Source organism: Gracilinanus agilis, chromosome 1 (assembly GCF_016433145.1).
Source record: "Gracilinanus agilis isolate LMUSP501 chromosome 1, AgileGrace, whole genome shotgun sequence".
NCBI classification, from domain to species: domain Eukaryota; kingdom Metazoa; phylum Chordata; class Mammalia; order Didelphimorphia; family Didelphidae; genus Gracilinanus; species Gracilinanus agilis.
Window position 1 is genome coordinate 489,327,767 of NC_058130.1, and position 21,814 is coordinate 489,349,580.

Genomic DNA, 21,814 nt, shown 5'->3' on the forward strand with positions numbered 1-21,814 from the left:
GAGGAAGGAAGGAAGGGAGGAAGGGAGGGAGGGAGGGAGGAAGGAAGGAAGGAAGGAGAAATCTTGTAGTGCCTAGATCCAAGACTCTGCAACTTCAGGATTAGTCCAAATTCCAAAGATTAGGAACCTCTTCTATCTTCTATTGCTTAAACTGGTAATACAATGATCCCCTGTGAGGGAAGGCCACAGAGTACAGTGAGGAGTTAGAGGACCTTGGACAAGTTTCTTAGCCTTACCCATATTCCTCATCCATAAAATAAGAGGGTTAGACTAGATGACTTTCAGAGTCTCTTCCAAACTCTAGATCTATAATCCTTTGTTTGCCAGCCTTTTTACCCTATTTTCTTCCTCTCCAAAGTTTCTTGGCCCAGCTAACTTCAGTGTCTTATCACCAACTGCCTCTAGTATATCCTAATTATATACCTCATAGACATCTTAAGCTTAGAATAACCAAAACAGAACTCCTTACTTTTTCTCTCCAAACTCCACTCTCTTCCTAACTTTTTTATTAATGTGAAAGGTACCATCATCTGGTCATCCAGGCTTGTAACACTAGTGATAGCCTAGGCTTCTTGCTCATACTCAGCATAGTCTGTTTCTAAGTCTTGTCTTTTTCTACCTTCAAAATATCTCTTGTATATATGCCTTCTCTTCTCTTCACTCATAAAGCCATCTCCCTGGTAGCAGCCCTCATCCCAGCCAGACTATGTCTGTAGCCTTCTTTGGGTTCACTACATCATGTCTTTCCCCAATCCGTCCTTCAACTTAGCTAGCAAGACAATCTTCCTAAAGCACAGGCCTGACCCTATCACATTCCTTCCTCATTTAGTAAGCTCCAGTGACTCCTTATCACCTACCGGATCAATAATAATGTAGCCCCTTCTTATCATTCTAGTCACCCCTCTCCATGAATTCTGTGATTCAGTGGCTCTGGTCTCCTTGCTCCCACCTCCACACTTTTTCACTGAGTATTGGCTGTGCCTGGAAGATACTTCCTCCTCCCCTCTGACTTCCAGCCCTCTTCAAGAGGCAGCTCAAATTCCATCTTCTGAAGGAGGCATAGCACAGTGTCTGACACATAGTGCATGATAAATGCCTGCCCACTATAAAAAGGAATTCTTTATTACTTTTTTCATTTAATGGGGGACCTGGAGGTCCTCTTACCATTGAGATATGTAGAGATTAACCAGGCCACAGTGACAGAAAGGAGAAACCATAGAGACAGGAAGGAGGAACCATAGAGAGAGGAAGTGAGGTAGAGAAAAGGGATCAAAGGCTGCCAGCATCAGTTGGTGGGGAGGTCCGTTGCTGACAGTTAGGGTTGGCAGTTGAGGGAAAGTTGGCTGCTGGGTATGAGTTGGTGGTTGGTGTTTAGTTGCCGGAATATAAAAGCGGGCCTGAACTTCCTGAGACGGCTTTTTGGCTTTAGCCTTTAGAAGAGCTTTTGGGCTTTTTGAACTTTTTGGAAGGTGGCTGGTCTTCGTTGACAGACCTAATTGGGGTTAGATTAAACACTGATTGGGTAGGTTTTGATGGGGCTGGATTGGGTTGGAAGTTTGTGAGGTTGTTATTAGTTGTAGTTATAGGCAGTTATAAGTAGATATAGGCAGTTTTAGGTAGTAATTATAGATAGTTATAAGATAAATAGTATAGACATTAGGAAATTTTCTTTCTCTACCTCTTTCCTATATTTCTCTCCTTTACTATATTCATTTTATATTCTTTTACTATCTCTATTTTAATTAAACTAAATTGTTAATTGTTAAAAGCTGGTAGAAGTTTTCTTTTCCTTGTCTTAAAGGGATAATATTAATTTACAACTCTACTATATTCTCATTAAATTGTTAAATTATTAAAAGCTGTTCTCTTATTTTGTCAAACTCCTAATTTGACCCTTACACAACCAATGGATCATTGTTGACATATGATGTATTTCAAGATTACAAGCTGCTTGCTGTTTCTCTACTCCTTAGGAATTTCACATATTAAAATATAGATATTCTATTTTTCCTTAAATCATTCAGATAATGTTCAACTCTTCTTATTATTCTTGTTGTTTTTTAAACCCTTACCTTCTCTCTTAGAATTAATATTATATATTGCTTCCAAAGAAGAAAAGTGGTAAGGGCTAGGCCAGGGATGATTTACCTTTTAGAGACCAAGTGCCCAAACTGCACACTCATGCTGTATGTGAGCCCCACTCCCCACCCCTTACCCCAGACAGGGGAGAGAAGAAGCACTCCCATTGGGCTGCTGGGCAGAGGGGTGGGTCATGAAAAATGTCCTCAGGCATGGGCGGGGAAGCAGGCCCCTCTGGTATAATCTGGCATACATGCCATAGGTTTGCCAACATAGGGCTAGGCAATGGGGGTTAAGTGACTTGCCCAGATCACACAACTAGGAAGTATCTAAATCCAGATATGAACCCAGGATATCCCATCTCTAGACCTGACTCTCAATCCACAGAGCCACCTATTTTCCCTTTACTCATGCTATTTTAACATGTTCTATTCATGGTTGAAAATATTTCACAATCTAGAATTCAGACCCAAGGCTATGAAGAAATGCAGAATGTCCAAAAAAATCTTAGTTTTAAGCTACTAAAACTTAAAACTGAACTGAAAATTTTAGGACACCATTTATAATGATATGAAATAGTTAATACTGTGCCATATATTAATTCTTCTACCTCATCCATTCCCCTTCATCTTTTCAATTATAATTATCCATCCACACTAGACAACTTGGGATATTTTGCCATTCAACTGGCTACTCTCTTCCACTTCCCACATTGCTATCTGTAGCAGCAGATACTAGGCCTTTCCCCTATATTGGTTAATCTGCTGAGCATTTTTAGCCAATGAATGAATGCAAACTTGCCTTAATGAATGTATCTGGATCAACTTCTACCATGTTTCATATGTACCTACACCAGGAACATCTTGGAACATCTTGCCACACTATGCCTCCTGCCTTTCCCCATCCACCCCTTCTAAACCTATTGCCCTGAGAACAGTAAGCAAGTCATTCTTGTCATTCCTCTGAAAAGGGCTTTGATAGTGGACTGCAATTTGCCTCTATTCACTAATCCTTTGACTCCCCAAACAAAAATTCCTTCACCCAGATACCACTTTGCTGTATTGTTGTCCTCCCATTAGAATGTAAATACCTTGAGGGCAATTACTGTTTCATTTCTGGATTTGAATCTGTAATGTCTAGAACAGTGCTTGACATATAGTAGGCACTTGATAAATGCATTTTCATTCATTCATTCATTCATTCATTCATTCATTCGTTTGAAAGTTTGTGCTTTTATTCCATAATCTTAGATGCTGTGATTCAGTTAATGCAGCCAGTTTGAATTACCTTTTGACTTTCATATCATTTTGATGACTGATCTTGAGTCAACCAAAACTTTCAGAGTTTTTTTTTTCAGATAAATTAATGTTTCCACTTCTATCTATACATGTCGAGTTGATTTTTCAAACCCAAGCTTAAAACTTTATCCTTATTAATTTTCATCTTAGATTCATTGTGATGCTCTAGTCTGTGGTATTCCAGTAATGAAGCTAAAATGTGGATGCTTATCTATTGAATACCAATGCAGTGCCCTATTACAATAAACCGTACCAGAATCACTGCCCTTCACATTATGTAAGTATACTCTGCTTCTAATTCAGGATTTTAATTATGTAAACGAACTATAATTTGAAGAAAAGGGTAGACTGGATAAGGGAAAAGACTCACCACTTCATCAGTTTGTTGAATTTGTTATATTCATGCTATTTTTATTTTCTCTTTTTTTAAACTCTTACCTTTCATCTTGGAATCCAAGGCAAAAGAGTTGGTATGGGCTTAGGTAGTGAGAGGGAGGGGTGGGGTAAATGACTTGCCCAGGGTCACACAGCTAGGAAGTATCTGAGGCCAGATTTGAACCTAGGCTCTCTATCCCCTGAGCCACTTAGCTTCCCCCACTTTCATTCTCTTTTTTACCCCATACTAGTGATTCTGAGGCTTAGCACATTTCTGAGTCACATTATTTACCATAACTCTCAAGAGTCTCTTGAAATTTTTCTCCATGTGTAATTTAACCTCTTAGTATTTAGTGGTAAGAAAACTGTATTTATTTGAGTTGTCTTTTCAAGAAAATTGTCCTTTGTCTATTTTCACAATAGATTAATAGGATAAATAGGCATTGACCTCTCTTATCCTTGCCATTTTCCTTTATCAATTCAAGACATAGTGAATTAAAATTAAATTGCTCATTTAAAAGTACACATGTAGAAAATATCAGGGCTAAAAATTAAACTCTAGCCTTGACTCACCATCCAGTGAATTGTTATAGTTTGCAGTCATTAGGCTGATGATAAACTGCCCCATTAGTCATATTAACTTAAAGGTAATTTAGAGAATACCTATAATTTTAATTTTTTATAATAGTTTAAAATATATAACTAAAAGGTTATGGGACATTTCTGCCTTAAAAATGATTTGTTGAAAAAGGATGCAACCAACTAAATGTAGTTTATTTATTTATTTTTTGTTTATGTAAAATACATAAGTAACCACATTAGTATATTTCCACTGTTTAAATAAAGATCAGGTTTTTGTCCTAAACACCATGAACATGAATATCACACTTTTACAAATCTATTAAGCAATTAATAAATCAGGACATATTTGCTTATTGTTTATTTTCTCTAGAGTCCTGCAGTGAAGAAGACATGTCTTCCAATGAAAAGAACACTGAACACACAAATCCTGTACTAAGAATAAGTCAGCTGGATGCCCTGGAACTAAACAAAGCCCTGGAACAATTAGTTTGGTCCCAGTTTACTCATTGTTTTCATGGATTTAAGCCAGGTTTGTTAGCCAGGTTTGAACCTGAGGTAAAAGCATTTTTGTGGCTTTTCTTATGGAGATTCACCATTTACTCCAAGAATGCCACTGTTGGACAGTCAATCATGAACATCCAATACAAAAATGATTATTCTCAAACACAGAAATATCAACCACTAAGTAAAAATCAAAAGTTATGGTATGCTATTTGCACAGTTGGAGGAAGGTGGTTAGAAGAAAGATGTTATGATTTATTCCGCAATCACCATTTAGCATCATTCTATAAAATCAAACAGTGCACCAATCTTATTGTTGGACTTTTGAAATTAAGTAGTTTGGTAAATTTCCTTATTTTCCTTCAAAAAGGAAAGTTTGCTACATTGACAGAGCGTCTCTTAGGTATTCGATCTGTATTTTGCAAACCCCAAAACATTCGAGAAGTTGGTTTCGAATACATGAATAGGGAACTTCTGTGGCATGGTTTCGCGGAATTTCTGATCTTTCTTTTACCACTTATTAATATCCAAAAGTTGAAAGCCAAGTTGTCATCTTGGTGTATCCCTATTACTGGTGTTCCTAACAGTGATGATACATTAGCCACCCATGGCAAAGAATGTTCCCTTTGTGGAGAGTGGCCTACTATGCCTCATACTATCGGTTGTGTACATGTATTTTGTTATTATTGTGTTAAAAGTAGCTATTTATTTGATATGTACTTCACTTGTCCTAAGTGTGGCACAGAGGTACGGAATCTGCAGCCACTGAAGTCGGGAATTGAAATGTCAGAAGTGAATGCTCCTTAGAAATGGAAGCCACCTGGGGGCAGCTGGGTAGCTCAGTGGATTGAGAGTCAGGCCTAGAGACAGGAGATCCTAGGTTCAAATCCAGCCTCGGACACTTCCCAGCTGTGTGACCCTGGGCAAGTCACTTAACCCCCTTTGCCCACCTTTACCACTCTTCTACCTTGGAGCCAATACTGACCCCAAGGCAGAAGGTAAGGGTTTAAATTTAAAAAAAAAAATGGAATCCACCTTCTTTAAGCACAACAAGTAAAACCTTAAAGATGCCTCTCAGAATCATTATTTCAAGTCTCTAGTCTTTAGTATTTCAAGTCTAATCTGTGGAAGTTACATTATATCAAATTTATTATGTAAATTCTACTATATCTTGATAATAAAAATATCATCAATTTGAACTTGACCAATCTTTAGATTTTTTAAAAAGAGTTCTTAGAAAAAAGTATTTTTTTTTTTTTTTTGGCTTTTGCCCCAAAGTTTTAATAATGGCTACTTGCTTACTCTCCTGAATAACAACTATTAAGAATGTTCTTTCCTGGAAAGAAAGTGAATTACACAATATTGTTTTAATTATTTTACCTTAATAGCAAATGGAAGTCTTTATAATATCTTTGGGTCACAGGGTCATAAATAGAAATAGATAGAACTTTCCATATCCCAAGACCAGAGATAGAATAGCCCTCAGAAGCCATCGAGACCAGGCCTTTCGTTATTGTTAAGTATAAACCCAGGAAAGTGAAATGATTTGCCTTTGGCCACATAGCCAGCATGTTTCAGAAAAAATATTTGAACCCAGGTCCTATGATTCCAAAGCTAGTGCTCTTCCTACTGCACCACACTGCTTTGTAGATCATCCTGTCCAAATAAGAAAACTCATAGCCAAGAGAGATTCACTGGCTTATTCAAAGTCACTTAAGTAAGTCATTTGTAATAAATAATACTTAGGATTTAAGCCTAGCTATTCTAATTCCAAATCCAATGCCCTTTCTATTTCACTGTTTGCCTAGATAACTCTCTTTAAATGATTTGGGGCTGTTTATATTAAAATCATGGCACATTATTGACATTTTGCATAATGTATTTAAAAAATCACTTAACTTGGAATCATAAGAGATTGTTTATATTAAACTTGTATGATTATAAACAAATTAACCTCTCTGAGCCTGTTTCCTCCTCTGTAAAATGGAATAGTACCTTCAGTACTTACTTATAGCATTATCATGAGGCTCATGTGAAATAATGTATATATAGGGCTTTGCAAACTTTAAAGCTCTCTGTAAAATTAAATGCCTTTAATACTATTCCTCATAGCTAAGCTCAAGCCACATCTGAAATTGCTTGTGTCATCTGTTTCATACCTTTTTTTTTTCTTTCAAACTTAAATGCTGAAGGTAAATATAATTTACAAAAGAAACTTAACTTCATCTCTAGACTTGTGGTCTTCAGAGTTTTTGATCATGTACCTCTGTCAATAAATTAGTTTTGAGCATATGCCCCTAATAGGTACATATTTACTTCTTATATGTAAACAACACAAAAATAACATTTTAAAGGTTGTATTAAAACAAAAGAGTGAATTTTATTTGTGAACAGTAAAAACAAAATATTTTTTCTCATGATTAAAGATGATTGTTAATAATATTTTAATGAATATCATGGAATGTATCTAAATCTTTTTTGAAGTTTTGACTTATTACTTTATGATAGTGCTTCAAAATTCTTGATTATAATTTCAGCTTATTTCATCACTTGATTTTAATGACTGACACAGCAAAAAAAAAAAAAGATATCTCCTAAATAGATCTATATGGAAGAAGCACACCATTGCCTTACAAAATTATAATGCTTATTTGTTGATTCCATCCACTAGTTATTCAAAGATATTTATTCAAATTCAGTCAGTAATTTTCTCTAATATCATTCAGTTCTTGTAAAGTAACCAGGTATTATGTTTTTTGCATATTTAATAAATAAATTTAAAATCCATTAAAACTCTTCATTTGGAAGATTTTTTTACAGGTTAGAAATTTGTTTCCAATTTTTTAAAAGATTAGATGTTTTTATAGTTGATATGGATAATTTTCTGCAAACTCAGAAGAAAGTTAAGTATGCAGGAGAGTATAATCTTTAGTATCAAATGCTCCAGAGAAAACAAGAAAGATGAAGATTGAGAAAAGGCTACCAAATTTGGCAATTAAGAGATTATTATTTACTTGGGAGAGAGCACTTTAAATTGAATGAGGAATCAAGGATTCAGAGGAAGTTGATAGCTTAGGGAAATAGGGAAGTTTAGAAGAGCTGTGGGTGTTAGCAGCAAAAATAATGTAATGAAATCTATGACTTTTTCAACACATCCATATTTTTATTATTTTATAGTTCTTATCCTCTCCCATTGAAAAGAGAAAAGTAAGGGGTGGTGGTCTTACCAGTGACCATCCGCTCAGGGTCACGTATGGAAAGTAACCCAAGCTCATTGGGGAGGGGAGAGGGCTCTTTGTTTTCACATTTGCTTCTGGTGCCTCAGTCAAAATTCAGTTCTAATCAGAATCAAGATTAGGGTATAACTGATGGCTGACACTAAGGCAGTAAAGTCACTTGGAAGATGGCATAGATGCATGCAGGTGACACAAAGCTGCCAGAGAGAGAGCTACCATATTGGATCCAAAAAGATCTTAGCCTAGAACATTTGATTGAATCAAAGAAAATGAAATTTAATCTGAAATCCATATTTGTCTTGATGTATGTATCTGTAGCTCTACACAGGCATACATGAAAAGTCATGGTAGAGAATGATAGATACCTAGCCTCCGATACAAACTGGTTCTGCCAGGAAGGGCAAGGGTTATAACTTCCTCGGACTCTAAGATGCAGAACAGTTGTCTTTCATCTTTGGCTGGGGGTTTCCTCATCAGTAGCTCCCCATGCCAGTGAAAATAATAGGCTGGGTGTGTTCATATATGCACACATGCACATATTTGGATGTCTGTTCTTTTGAACTATCACTTGTTAGGATGGTAATCTATCTTTTTTCTTTTCTGGTATTTTGCTTTCTTATTTAAAAAAAAAACTTTAGAAAAACAATTCATGTTAAATACCATGTATCTGAAAGATACTTGGAGTATTTTGGCTAATCAAATTATAATTGTATTTTTTTTTTTAAATTGAGCTCTTCATTACTATTCTTTGACTATGGGAGAAAAAGTATAAAATGGTTGTACTTTTCTCAAGATAACAAATTCAGAAAAATCCAGATAGCTGAGAATTAACCAAATGGATACCACTTCTGATGTTTTAAATCAATTACATTATGAGTAAAATGTCAATACCAGAAAAATTCTGTTATTTTCTAAAAACTGTAATGTTTTAAAGAATTTTAAAATGAGCATTGATTCTTATTACTATAAGTCTTAAGATGACTATGTGAATATTTTCTTTAGAAACCCTACTTTTCAATAATTTTATTTGAATTGGAAAATAAAACTAAAAAATTATAAAGTAATTTTTGGCAAATATTTCTCTAAGTGTTACTAGCCCATTTAGTATGCTATTCAGTGTTAATGCATTCCCACCCACCCACCCCTAACACACATACACATATACTTTGGGAATTATCTGAAACTCCATCAACCCCCCTCCCTTCTTCCTTTCCATTAGAGCCTTCCCTCATGTTGCCTAATCTCTAAGACCTTTAGCCTCCACCTTCTTTAGTTCAACTAAATTGTGGATTAAATAGGCTTTTCCAAACTTGCCTAGAATTTAACAACCATAACTAGTTTCACTTTTAAGGGAAATAGGGATGATAGGTTTATAGCTCAGAAGGAATTGAGAGAGAATCTAATCCAAATCTTTCATTTTATTTCAAAACTAGCTTTCAAATCTTGCTTCAAATGCTTCGTGTGACTTTGGACAAGTCACTTAACTTCTGTTTGCCTCAGTTTCCTCAATTGTAAAATGAGGATAATAATAGTACAGGTTATGAGAATTAATGAAATAACATTTCTAAAGCAGTTAGTATAGTATCACTAGGTGCTTTGCACATAGTAAGTATTATGTAAATGTTATTATTATTAAAGTGCTTAATACAATGGCAAGAACTATAGGTGCTACATAAATATTTTGAGGAAACTATTCTAAGGAAGAAGAGGAAACTTGAGGCCTAAAGAGCTTATATAACTTGCCCAAAGCCACACAGTCTTGAGAGACAACGTGTGATAGTCAATTGAGAGCCTACTTGGAACCAAGAAGACCTCAATTCAAGAGCTGCTTCTGACATACTGTTGTGTGCCCTGTTTAAGTCATTTCTTAGTGCCCCAGGCAGTTCTAACAACAGATGTGCGTCGATGAAACAATTTCCATCCTGTGATTTCTCTATATTAATGAAATCACAGATCCACAGTCCCTGACCCACTTCCCACCATTCAAAAACAAAAAAAAAAGTAAGCTACCAATATCTGACTGGTTTTAATGATCTCATTCTGGTGTGTCAGTTAAACCAACAAAGCAGAGATCTTTTTCTCATTCAATTTTGTATGTTACATTTTGGCCAGATTATTTTTAATTGTAAAATATACAACTTCTGGTCATAGAATACAAAAATTTTAGAACTAAAATATAAAGTAATCTACAAGGAAATGGAAAGAGGCTTGGGAGGTATTAAATGCATGTTAATGATACTTTCTTTCAGGGTGGCATACAAGACGGATAGCTGAAACCAGCAAAGTTTCCCATTCATACCTCTGTGATGTGAAAAGAACAAGAGGAAGATCTCCAGCATGTTGGCTAAATCTGCTAAGAGGGATTTAATTTTATTTTTTTTAAACCCTTACCTTCCGTCTTGGAGTCAATACTGTATATTGGCTCCAAGGCAGAAGAGTGGTAAGGGTAGGCAATGGGGGCCAAGTGACTTGCTAAGAGGGATTTTATAGGAAATCATGTATCAGAATCATCTAGACCAGTGATGGGCAAACTTTTTAAAGAGGGGCCAAAGGAAAGGAAATGCTCATCTGTCAGTCTGTTTCTAAGGCAACTCTTTCGATGTTTCATTGTATTGTATCCTGCTCATTGTATTTGTCAGATTAGGAGGAATGTCACAGGGCCAGATAGAACATTTCGCCCCCCCCCCCCCCCCCCGGCCCCCAATCTGGTCCATAGGCTGTAGTTTGCCCATCACTGATCTAGGATAAGAAAGGTTCTGTGTAATATACATTGATGAAGAGGATATTCTCACATATGAAATTGTGAAGCCTCCAAAGAAAGTATCATCTGACAAATGTCAACTTTCATGTGCTTAATAAATGAAATAGCATTATCCAGAATGGAGCTAAGAATTAGAAAATGTTCTGTTCCCTTCCCTCCCCAAAAAGACCCTTGTGTGGTGTTCATGCATCAAAACTGAGAGTTTGTAAGCCCTCATTTAGATCCTGCTGATCATTTAGATCCCACAAAATTCATTGGTTTCTCAACCCAAAGCAGATTAGAAATAGCAAAACAGAATCAGATAGGAGACAATCCTGGCAGCATTAAGAATAGTTAATAGCCCATTAGTAAGGGAATAAATAAATACTCAAAAAGGCACAACTCAAAAAACACAACCGTGTAGAATTGGCATAAAATGTTACTGATTTATTATAGTAGAGTAATTGTTCATCATAATTACTTTAAATCAAGGAAAAGTTATCTTTAGCATACTTTGCTTAAGGAAGCAATAAACTAATATATTTAAGGACTTTTCCATTAAAACAGTTTACATTAAAAATATTTACTTAAGGGGTAACCATCAAATATTTGGAGAACATACAGGAAAAAAACTATTTCTTTGCAGTGTTTGATGAAGTATAATGAGAAAAGTAGATTTGAGCTGAGCTACACATTGACAGCAAATAGAATCAATGCAATCATAGCTCAATATAGTCAGCCATGGTTTTCATGCAGATATACTGGTCACAATGTTAATTACCTGTGATTTTCATTATTTTAAACTAATATGTTAAATAAAATCTTATATTCAACCTGTATAGCAAGTGAGGAAGCATTTAATTTTTATTTGTTTCACTTAAAAGGAATGTAAGAAATGAAAGGAGAGGATGACTTCCTCTTTCCTCGAAAGGCAGCCCATGTTTCCTCCAGAATACTTTTTACTTTCAGTAAGAAAGCTTACGATTTCATGAAGTCATTAACAAAAAAGGATTTTATTAAGCACCTCTTTGCACGATGGCCTTCATCCATCCTGCCTTGAGCTGTTATTCTTGCAGATGTAACAAGTCAAGCAAGGTTAAGCCAAGTCAATCTTGAGGACAGGGGATCCAAAAGAAGGTAATTCAATACGTAGTTGACTTTCCATGGAATCACTACTGAAGTGAATACACCCCTCATATTAACAGTAGAACAACTTGTTCTCATTAAAGAGCCAGTGTAAAAGATCCTCTGTAGAAAAGAGATTAACTCATGCCTTACCTAAGTTGTAGTGCCAGTAAGTGCCTAATATTTTCCTTTAGTTAGATTCTATTGGATTTTTTAAAGAAGTATTAAGTTGATACATTTTATACAAAAACAAAAAGTCTTGTAGCTAGTGTCCAAACAGGTGATTGAAAACCCTAAGTTGTTTTTCTTACTGGATCTGATGACAAACTTGAGGTAACAAGGTACTCCCAACATTTTGCTTATTTTAAGTTTCATTTCCCTGAAAACTATTTTTATTGTAAGTTTTTTGTTTTTTTTTTTATCTTGCCCTGGCCTAAGATCACTCTCCTTGGTGGAGAAAACAGAAATAATAAAAGTCTAGAAGTTCTGTCTTCTTTATCATGACATCATCATCCCATCCCACCCAAGTGCCAGTAATCCTATTCCTTTACTCAGCTTTCTCTTGACCCCAATGTGTAGGTTAAAAAACTAACAAGCCAGGGGGCAGCTGGGTAGCTGGGTAGCTCAGTGGATTGAGAGCCAGGCCTAGAGATAGGAGGTCCTAGGTTCAAATCTGGCCTCAGACACTTCCCAGCTGTATGACCCTGGGCAAGTCACTTGACCCCCATTGCCTACCCTTACCAATCTTCAACCTATAAGTCAATACACAGAAGTTAAGGGTTTAAAATTAAAAAAAAACAAAAACAAAAAAAAACTAACAAGCCAACCTCTTCCTTCCCACTTTTTTTTTTCCTTTCCATTCATCACAAGCTTTGGCTTATTTTGAATTTCTACTACAGGTGAACTTTGCAATGATTCACAATAATTAGGCAACTATAACTACAGTAGTTATAGCAGGCTACTAGAATGGACTTAATAGCCTGGGAATTGTAACACAGCTCATATTGACCTGGGGGGCCTCAATAATTTCTTGGGCAAAGAAGTTTATTAAATTGCATCATTCTCAGACAGATTCTGCTTTTCTCTGGACCTCTAGACTCTCACCCCCAACCAGGGCCTCAGTGACACCTTTTTTCTCAAGTTCTACCATGGCTACATCTTTGAATGACACCAATACTATTGCTTGCCTTTAGTTGTCCCACTCTCAAAATATCTTATGTCCTCAGATAATTATTGATAGCATCAAATTTTCTTGGGCAAACCTTAGCCACATCTTAGAAATCCAGATTCAACTGTTACTGTACATGCAAAGTTAGGGGAACATAGGTTTGAACTTTTTTCTTAGTATTCTAGGTAATTTGTTTAATAAACCCCTTTTTATGGCTAGCACAAGCATAAATGTCCTTTCAATACTTGCCCAATTTCTGCCATATTCTAAATTAGTGAAGTTTCAGGCCTTTCTATTCTATTTTAAGCATCTAAACTGATTCAAAGTGAAGTGAACAGAACCAGGGAAGTAATTTATATTGAACAGAAAAATTTATACAGTGAAAACACCATGGCAAAGGCAAACAACTTGAGAAAAATTAGGAACTTTTATCAACAACCAACCATAATTTCAAAGGACAAATGATGAAGCATGCTCTCAACCTCATACAGAAGTGAAAGACGATGCAGAAAGAGATAAATACTTCTTTTGGATATGGGCAATGTAGAAATGTTTTGATTAACTACACATACCTATAAAGGCGATTCTTTTTCTTTAGGTCTCAGCTTAGGAGGAGAAAGAGGAAGGGAAAGAAAGCTTATTTTTGCCAGATTTCTCACCTATAGCAAGAGTTGCATTCCAGAGACCCATGCAATAGGTGAAAATCCTCAAAGTAGCAGTGTTATATTTTTTTATTATTTATATATATATTTTAAAGCTTTATAAACCCTTCCCACTCTCCTATAAACCTTTTCCACATTCTTATTAACCTTTAGTCACTGAGCTAATCAGCGTCCAGGATACAGAATACAGCACTGTGGTTGGTTGCCTTTCATTCTATCAGCCAATAGTGTGCTGTAAGTGTAACTCCAAAATACAGAATTAGATATATATTTTTTAAAAACCTGTGATACAGTGAAGCCATGATAAGAACCCTGATATACTGAGGGAAGACTGTATATATGTAATAGTATTTATATATTATTTATATTATTTTATTTGTACATATAGATGAACTTTTAAAGTTGTCCTCAGATTAGAAGATTCTCATTTTCCATCCAATTCAAATTACAATTACTCATGTTTAAAAATACCAGAAAATGCAAATTATCATACATATATACAAATGTCAATTATCATACAATAAATAAAAGGCCTGTTGGTTGTTTTATAAATCAATTCTTGATGGCCCTACTAATGTATCCTTATTTACAACCAATTAATTGCTTTTGTCTAAGAGCAAAGCAATGATGAGCTCTATAAGTTTACCTTCTACATTAGATCATTGGATTTAAATGTATTTAGATAGTAACTAGAGAGTGAGGTCACTCACATACAAAAAAAATTGAGCAATAACAATAACAATGCCTTAACAAATCTACAGCTTATCTAAGAAAAGAGCAATCATTTAAAGAGAATATGACCTATTATTTATTATTTTTGTTGTGTTGTCTTCATTCTTTTTAAAGAAGGAAGAAGAAAAAAATGAAAATGGCTTTTTTTTTCCCTTAAAGGCAGGATCATTTGGGATTTCAAAAACCAAATCTGTCCCCAAGAATAGAGCAGAACCCGTCTTCTTACATGCTCATACTTGCCTGGGAATGTACAGGGAGGCTAGAGTCCCAGGTTTGTTTTTGTAGGGTCTCTCAGGAGTGTCGTTTTTAATTTAAAATGTTATGTAGCACTCTTGCTTTAAGGAAAAGCACAGTTGGGATTCAGGAGGACAATAAGAGAATTTTTTTTTTCTTTGAAGGTACATGCAATTTCAGAACTGTCAATTTTAGCTATGTCTCTTTAAATACTTTTTCTCCTGGAATCTTACTGGGTGAATGAGATTTTTTTTTAATTCCATTATAGAAGTAATAGCCCTGTTTTGGTGTTTTGTAAGCAGATAATATTCTGCTAGTGACTGTCTTTGCAGTAATGCATTGCTCTGAATTCTGAATTCTATTATTTTACATCTACAGCAGCTTAAAGTGTATTTTTTATAAACAGCAAACTTCACCTCATAAAAATTCATTACATAAGGGCATAAACAAGTACTTTTCCTTCCAGTCATTGGCAGTAAGTGATTCATCAGTTTTCCACAGAAAACCAATTTCATTGCAGATGTTCTGTAATTTCCAATCTCCCTGAATTGTAGAACCATATCACACAATCCCAATGCAAGGAATATAAGGATTTTTTTAAAGGTCTGTGCTTAGTCTCTTTAATAGGATTGAATATCATTTGCTGTCTCATCAGTTTTGTTTAAAAAAAAAAACATTTAGTAATCAGTCTCCTATTCTTTCCTACATAGGTAGATTCTACTACATGGGTGGATAACTGGTAGGAAATACAAGACCTCCATGATCCCTTGACTTCCCAGAGCAATAACATTTATGTCTTTGCTGCAGTTGCAAACAGTAACATTAAAATAAGCAAAATTTAGAATATTAAAATAATAAGAATTTTCTTAAAAGTCATCTTTTTCCTTCTCTGAGTAATTTTCACTATCATACCCCCAGTGGTAAAAGGAGATAAGAACTGAAGAAAATCTCAAACTGCGCCATGTATAAAATGAAGAAGGCAATTTACAAATCACAATTTCCAGAGCTTCAGACATGGACCTCAATGGGCATCTAATCTGGCCCACACCCTCAAAAAAGAAGCCCTACTAAACATACCTCATAGTGGTCACCTGCTTCTTAGATATTTGATTGGATCCCACTACATTCAAAAGCTGCCTACTCCACTCTTATATGACTCAATTTTTATAACAAGTTTGTTGACATGAAACCTAATCTATCTCCTTTGCGGCATCTGCCCATTGCTTCTGCTTCTACCCTTTGGGGACAAAGAGAACAAGTTTAATCCTCTTCTATATGGTATCTGTTCAAACACTTAATAGTTTTTCACTAAGCTGCATCTAAGAGTGTGTATACAATTTCAAATGGCTTCAGTTGGAAAGTAGAGGCAACATGGTATAGTAGAATCGAAGGAATTCAATTATGAGTCTGTCTTGATAATACAAGGAAGAGGTAATGACCTGAACTAGGGAGCTCATAGTCTTCAGTCAGAGACTAGGGAATACTATTAGCAATGCTGTAGACAGTGTGCTATTTGGGCACAAGTTGGTTTTTATAATCTCTGAGTTCCTTTCCAGCTCTGATCTTGTGATCTTGGGAAAACCACTTAGCCTGTATTTAGCATTTAAAGCCCTTCACAACATGCCCCCTTTCAGAAACTAGGTCTAGACCAACAACTCATATCACGTACCATTCATATCATATACCAAGATGTCAAAATGGATACATCTTTCAGAAATAAAGGGTGATACCATAAGCAAATTAAGAGAGCACAAAATAGTTTCATTGTCAGACCTACGAATAAGAGAAGAATTTATGAACAACTAAGACATAGAGAACATTACAAGTTATAAAATAGATAATTTCAATTACAACAAGTAAAAAAGATTTTGTACAAACAATACAACCAAGATTAGAAAGATAACAGAATCTGGGGAAAATGTATGGAAAATGTCTGGGAAAAGCCTCATTTCTCAACTACATAAAGAACTGAATCAAATATATAAGAATGTAAGTCATTCCCCAATTGATAAATGGTCAAAGAATATGAACAGGCAATTTTCAGAATAAGAAATCAAAAGTATCTATAGTCATATGAAAAAAATGCTCCAAATTACTATTGATTAGAGAAATACGAATTAAAACAACTCTGAAGTACTACCTCACACATAGTAGGTTGGCTAATAGGACAGAAAAGGAAAATGATTAGGGTTGTAGAGGGTGTGGTAAAATTGGAACACTAATACACTGTTGGCGGAGTTGTGATCTAATCATTAGAGAGAGCAATTTGGAAATGCCTGAAGGACTATAAAACTTCAATCCAGTAATACTACCACTAGGTCTATATCACAAAGAGATCAACAAAAGGGGGAAAGGACCTAGAAGCACCAAAATATGTTTGGCAGCTCTTTCTGTGGTGGCAAAGAATTGGAACTTAAGGGGATATCCGTCAATTGTAGAATGACTGAACAAGTTGTGGTGTATAATTGTAATGGAATACTATTGTACCATAAAAAAATCACAAACAGGATGATTTCAGAGAAACCTGGAAAGACTTCTATGAAGTAATGCAAAGTGAAGTGAGCAGAACTAGAAGAACAATGTACTTAGCAGTAGAAATATTGTAGGATGATGAACAGAATGACAGCTATTACGAGCAATAGAAAGATCCAAGACAACTCCAAAGGACTTATGATGAAGAATGCTATCCACCTCCAGAGAAAGAACTGATGGAGTCTCGATGCAGATCAAAGCACACAATTTTTCAATATATTTCCTTCATGGATCTTTTTTCACATGTATGATGTGTATCTTCTTTCACAACATGATGAATAAAGAATTAAGTATGCATAACCTATATCAAATTGCTTACTAACTCAGGGAGGGGGGAGAAAAGGGAGGGAGAGAATCAAAATTTCAGGAAACTATAGTTAAAAAAAAACTTTCTGTAGCAGTTGGGTAGCTCAGTGGATTGAGAGCCAGGCCTAGAGATGGGAGGTCCTGGGTTCAAATCTGGCTTCAAACACTTCCTAGATGTGTGACCCTGGACAAGTCACTTAACCCCCATTGCATAGCCCTTGGGACTAATATCCAGTATTGACTCCAAGATGGAAGGTAAGGTTTTTAAAAACAAACAAACAAAAACTTTCTGAGGATTATGGGAAGATGGTGGAGTAGGGTTTAAAGCTCCTTTGCCCTCCCATTACTCTCCACAAGCAACCAAAAATAACTCCACAGAATCAATACTAAAGATGACAAAAACTGGCAGGAGGCAGGAGTGAAGTGGAGTGGTGGCCTAGCTAAGGAAACTCCCCATTGCCCCACAGCTGGGGGCTGAAGGAATGGATACCACAGAGTCTGCCAGTGCCAGACCCAATGGGCAGGACCTCAGGCCTCAGTGCTGGAAGGCAATGGACTTTGGAGATCCAAGAAATTTAGACTGGACACCTGCGGGCAGTGGGAAGAGAGAAAAGAAGATGGATTGCTCACAGATGAGTGTGGTTCCTTAGGGATTGGGGCCTCATCAGCTGTGATTGCTCCCAGGAGAGTGGGGTCCCTGGCTGCTGCCACAGCAGGAGGTGGTCTGCCTGCCTGCAGTTTCAGTGGCAAAATGCCTACTGGCTCTGGTTGGAGCACCTGAGACCAATCACAGACTGGGGCTTGAGCGAGGACCCAAGATTACATCAGACCCTGGATTGTAAAAACAAGTGACTAGGGCCAAAGAAGAAAGCAAACACACATAAAAAATCCTGAAACCTGAGGATCCAAGCCCCAATGTTAAAGGAGCACTAAAAGTTCAGCAAAAAGCCCATAATTAAGTCTGTTGGCCTGGCCGTTAAAATTAAGAACTAAAAAATGAGCAACCAAGGGGGAAAGAACCCAACTATTGATGGCTACTATGGGGACAGAGAAGACCTTGGTTCAAACTCAGAGGATAATGAAGTAAAAATACCTCCTTCAAAAACAGCAAAGAAATATAATAAAGGATGACAAGCTCAAAAAGAGCTTTTGGAAGTGCATTTAAAAAGACCTTAAAAACTAAATGAGAAAGGTTGAGGAAAAGCTAGGGGGGAAAAATAAGCAATGCAAGAAAATCAAGAAAATATGAAATTCTATAAAAATCAATGAAAATTATGAAAATCCACATAAATGGAAAAAGATCCAGGAGTTCATGGAAGGAAGTAATCTATTTAGAACTAGAATTAGATAAAGGGAAACTAATGATTTCCTATGGTGACAGGAAATAATAAAGCAAAATCAAAAGAATGAAATAATAGAAGAGAACATTAAACATCTTATTACAAAAACAACAGACTGGAAAACAGATCAAGGAGAGACAATATAAGAATAGTTGGACTCCCACAAAGTTATGATAAAAAAAAAAAAAGAAATTAGATACCATACTCTAAGAAATCATGAAAGGAAAACTGTCCAGAAATTCTAGAATCAAAGAATAAAATAGAGATTGAAAGAATCCCCCTGATCACCACAAATGAAAATGCACAGGAATATCATTGCTAAGTTCTAGAACTCCCAGACCAGTGAAAAAATGCTACATGCAACAAGAAAAAAAATAACAATTTAAGAACTGTGGAGCTACAGTCAGAATAATACAAGACTTAGTAGCCACAATATTAAAAGAACACAGGATATGGAATACAGCATTTGTAGAGCAAAAGAACTGGGCTTAATGCCAAGAATAACATCCAGAAATACTAAGCATAATTATAAAAGGCAAATAATGTATACTTAATTAACTAAAGGAGTTTCAACTGGGTAAATCTTTTTCCCCAACTGGGGAAAACCCTAGAACTCAGTAGAAAATTTGAACTATAAGGAACATACAAAAGTAATGATGAAAGACTAATCATAAGCAACCAAACAGATCAAAATATTTCATTTTTGCATTGAAAAATGTGAGCCAAGGCGCCTGGGAATAGCATCATTGCCTGAGTATTTTGAAGGAGCATGTATAGATGGAAAACTTGAGGTCAAGATGAATGCAATGGAATGAACCAAAATGGAAGCAGTGATGATCAGGAGGAGGTAGGGTAAAATGGCTATCTCATATAGAGAAGAAATGAATGAAGTAACTGCCATGGAGAAGAAAGATGGGGTGGAGGGCTAATAGCATAAGAGCCCTACTCTCAGATATGGGATAAAGAGAGAATAGCATACAATTAGAAGGATAAATTTCTTAACATATAGAGGAACAGAAGAAAAGGGGAGGAGATAAGAGAGGAACTGGGATAGGACAAGGGAGGGACCAAAGGAAAGAGCAAAGGAAAGCCCTTCAGGTGTCTTAGGCACTAAGAGAAGGAAGAGTAAATTAAGAGAAAGAAGGGCAAGGAGATAAGAAAAGGAAAGGATAAGGGCAGCTGGGTGAACCAATGGATTGAGAGCCAGGCATAGAGACAGGAAGTCCTAGGTTCAAAACTGGCCTCAGACACTTACTAGCTGTGTGGCCCTGGGCAAGTAACTTAACCCCCGTTACCTACTCCTTACCACTCTTCTGCTTTGGAATCAATATACAGTATTGATTCTAAGATGGATGATAAGGGTTATTAAAAAAAAAAGAAAAGAAAAGGGAAGGGAAGGGAAGGATTCTGAAAATGGAATACATATCAAGAAGTAGTGGGGTAAAATTAGAGCATAAATGCCTGACTTTTAGGATAAGATAAGGGAAGGGTTTTTAGAATCAAACCCATTATAAGAAATAGAAGACTTTGTAGGGAGGATAAGGAAGGGACTTTTGGAAAGGTGGATAGATTAGGAACTAAAAGGTAAAGGGGAAAAGACAAGGGATAGATCCTCAGAAACGTGGGCCAATTTGGAACTAGGTAGAAAAAAGGAGAGAATAAGGAAAGATTTCTAAGAAGTGGTGCAAATTGGAAAGATAGTGGACAGAAGAAATTGGACATCTGGGGAGGGATACAATAAAAAGAAAGAAAGAGAAGGACAATGAGGAAAAACAGAATTGAGGCAAAAACAACTAGTAATTATGATTGAATGTCAATGGGATGAATTCACCCATAAAATGAAAATGGATAGCTGAATGGTTCAAAAACCAAAACCCTAAAAAATAGTGTTTACAAGAAACATACTTAAAAATGAGTCAGATATGGAGTAAAAATAAAGAATTGGAGCAGAATATAAAAGGATCACTCTGATATAAAGAATGCAGGGTTAATAATCATGATCTCTGACAAAGTTAGATGTAAAATAGAAATAATCAAAAGAGATAAACAAGGAAACTGCTATATTAAAAGGTACCATAGATCACACAATTATCAATTTTAAATCTATATGCACCAAATGTTTTAGCATCCAAATTTTTCAAAGAAAAATTAAATGTTACAGGCAGAAATAGATAACAAAAAAATGAGAACTTTAATCTTTCCCTCTCAGAACTAGGTAAATCTAACAAAAAAAAGAAGTAGAAAGAAGAAAGAAGAAAGAAGAAGAAGAAGAAGAAGAAGAAGAAGAAGAAGAAGAAGAAGAGGAAGAGGAAGAGGAAGAGGAGGAGGAGGAGGAGGAGGAAGAGGAAGAGGAAGAGAAAGAGGAAGGAGGAAGGAGGAGGAGGAGGAAGAGGAGGAGGAAGAAGAAGAATAAGAAGAAGGCCAATCAGTAGCATGAATATACTACCAATGAAGATGAAATTAAAGCAATTATTAGGTATTGTTTTGCTCAATTATATAAAAAGAAATATAACAATGAAAGAACACTCACAAAAAATCAACTACCTAGACTATGAAAGCAAGAAATAGTATGCCTAAATAAACCTATTTTAGAAAAAGAAATTGAACAAACCATAAACAAACTTCCTAAGAAAAAAGCATCAGGACCAGATGGATTTATAAGTGAATTCTAACACTTACAGGTGTTAAATGGGAGGGAGAACCCTGGGTTATAATAAGGATATGTGGTCAGGATTTTGCTTTCACCTGATCTGACAGGGTATCTCCCTCTTGGACAAAGAGCCAAGATGTCTACACTCCCTGTCCTGGGCCAGTACAATTCTGCTGAGAAGGTAAATACAGCCACTGAGACAGGGAAAAAGGAACACCTTAGGACAGGGGTCAGCAACCTTTTTGGCCATGAGA

General features: G+C 35.9%; 1 protein-coding gene across 1 annotated transcript in view; it reads left to right on the plus strand.

Moving 5' to 3' along the window:
* The window catches only part of PEX2 (peroxisomal biogenesis factor 2), a 24,251-nt gene extending 18,532 nt beyond the window's left edge, over positions 1-5,719 (plus strand). The window contains exons 2-3 of the mRNA XM_044657945.1: positions 3,528-3,654; positions 4,705-5,719. Of these exons, the coding sequence (XP_044513880.1) occupies positions 4,725-5,642 (918 nt within the window). The 5' untranslated portion in view covers positions 3,528-3,654; positions 4,705-4,724 and the 3' untranslated portion in view covers positions 5,643-5,719. The remainder of the gene's footprint in view (positions 1-3,527; positions 3,655-4,704) is intronic.
* Positions 5,720-21,814: the final 16,095 nt, after the last annotated feature.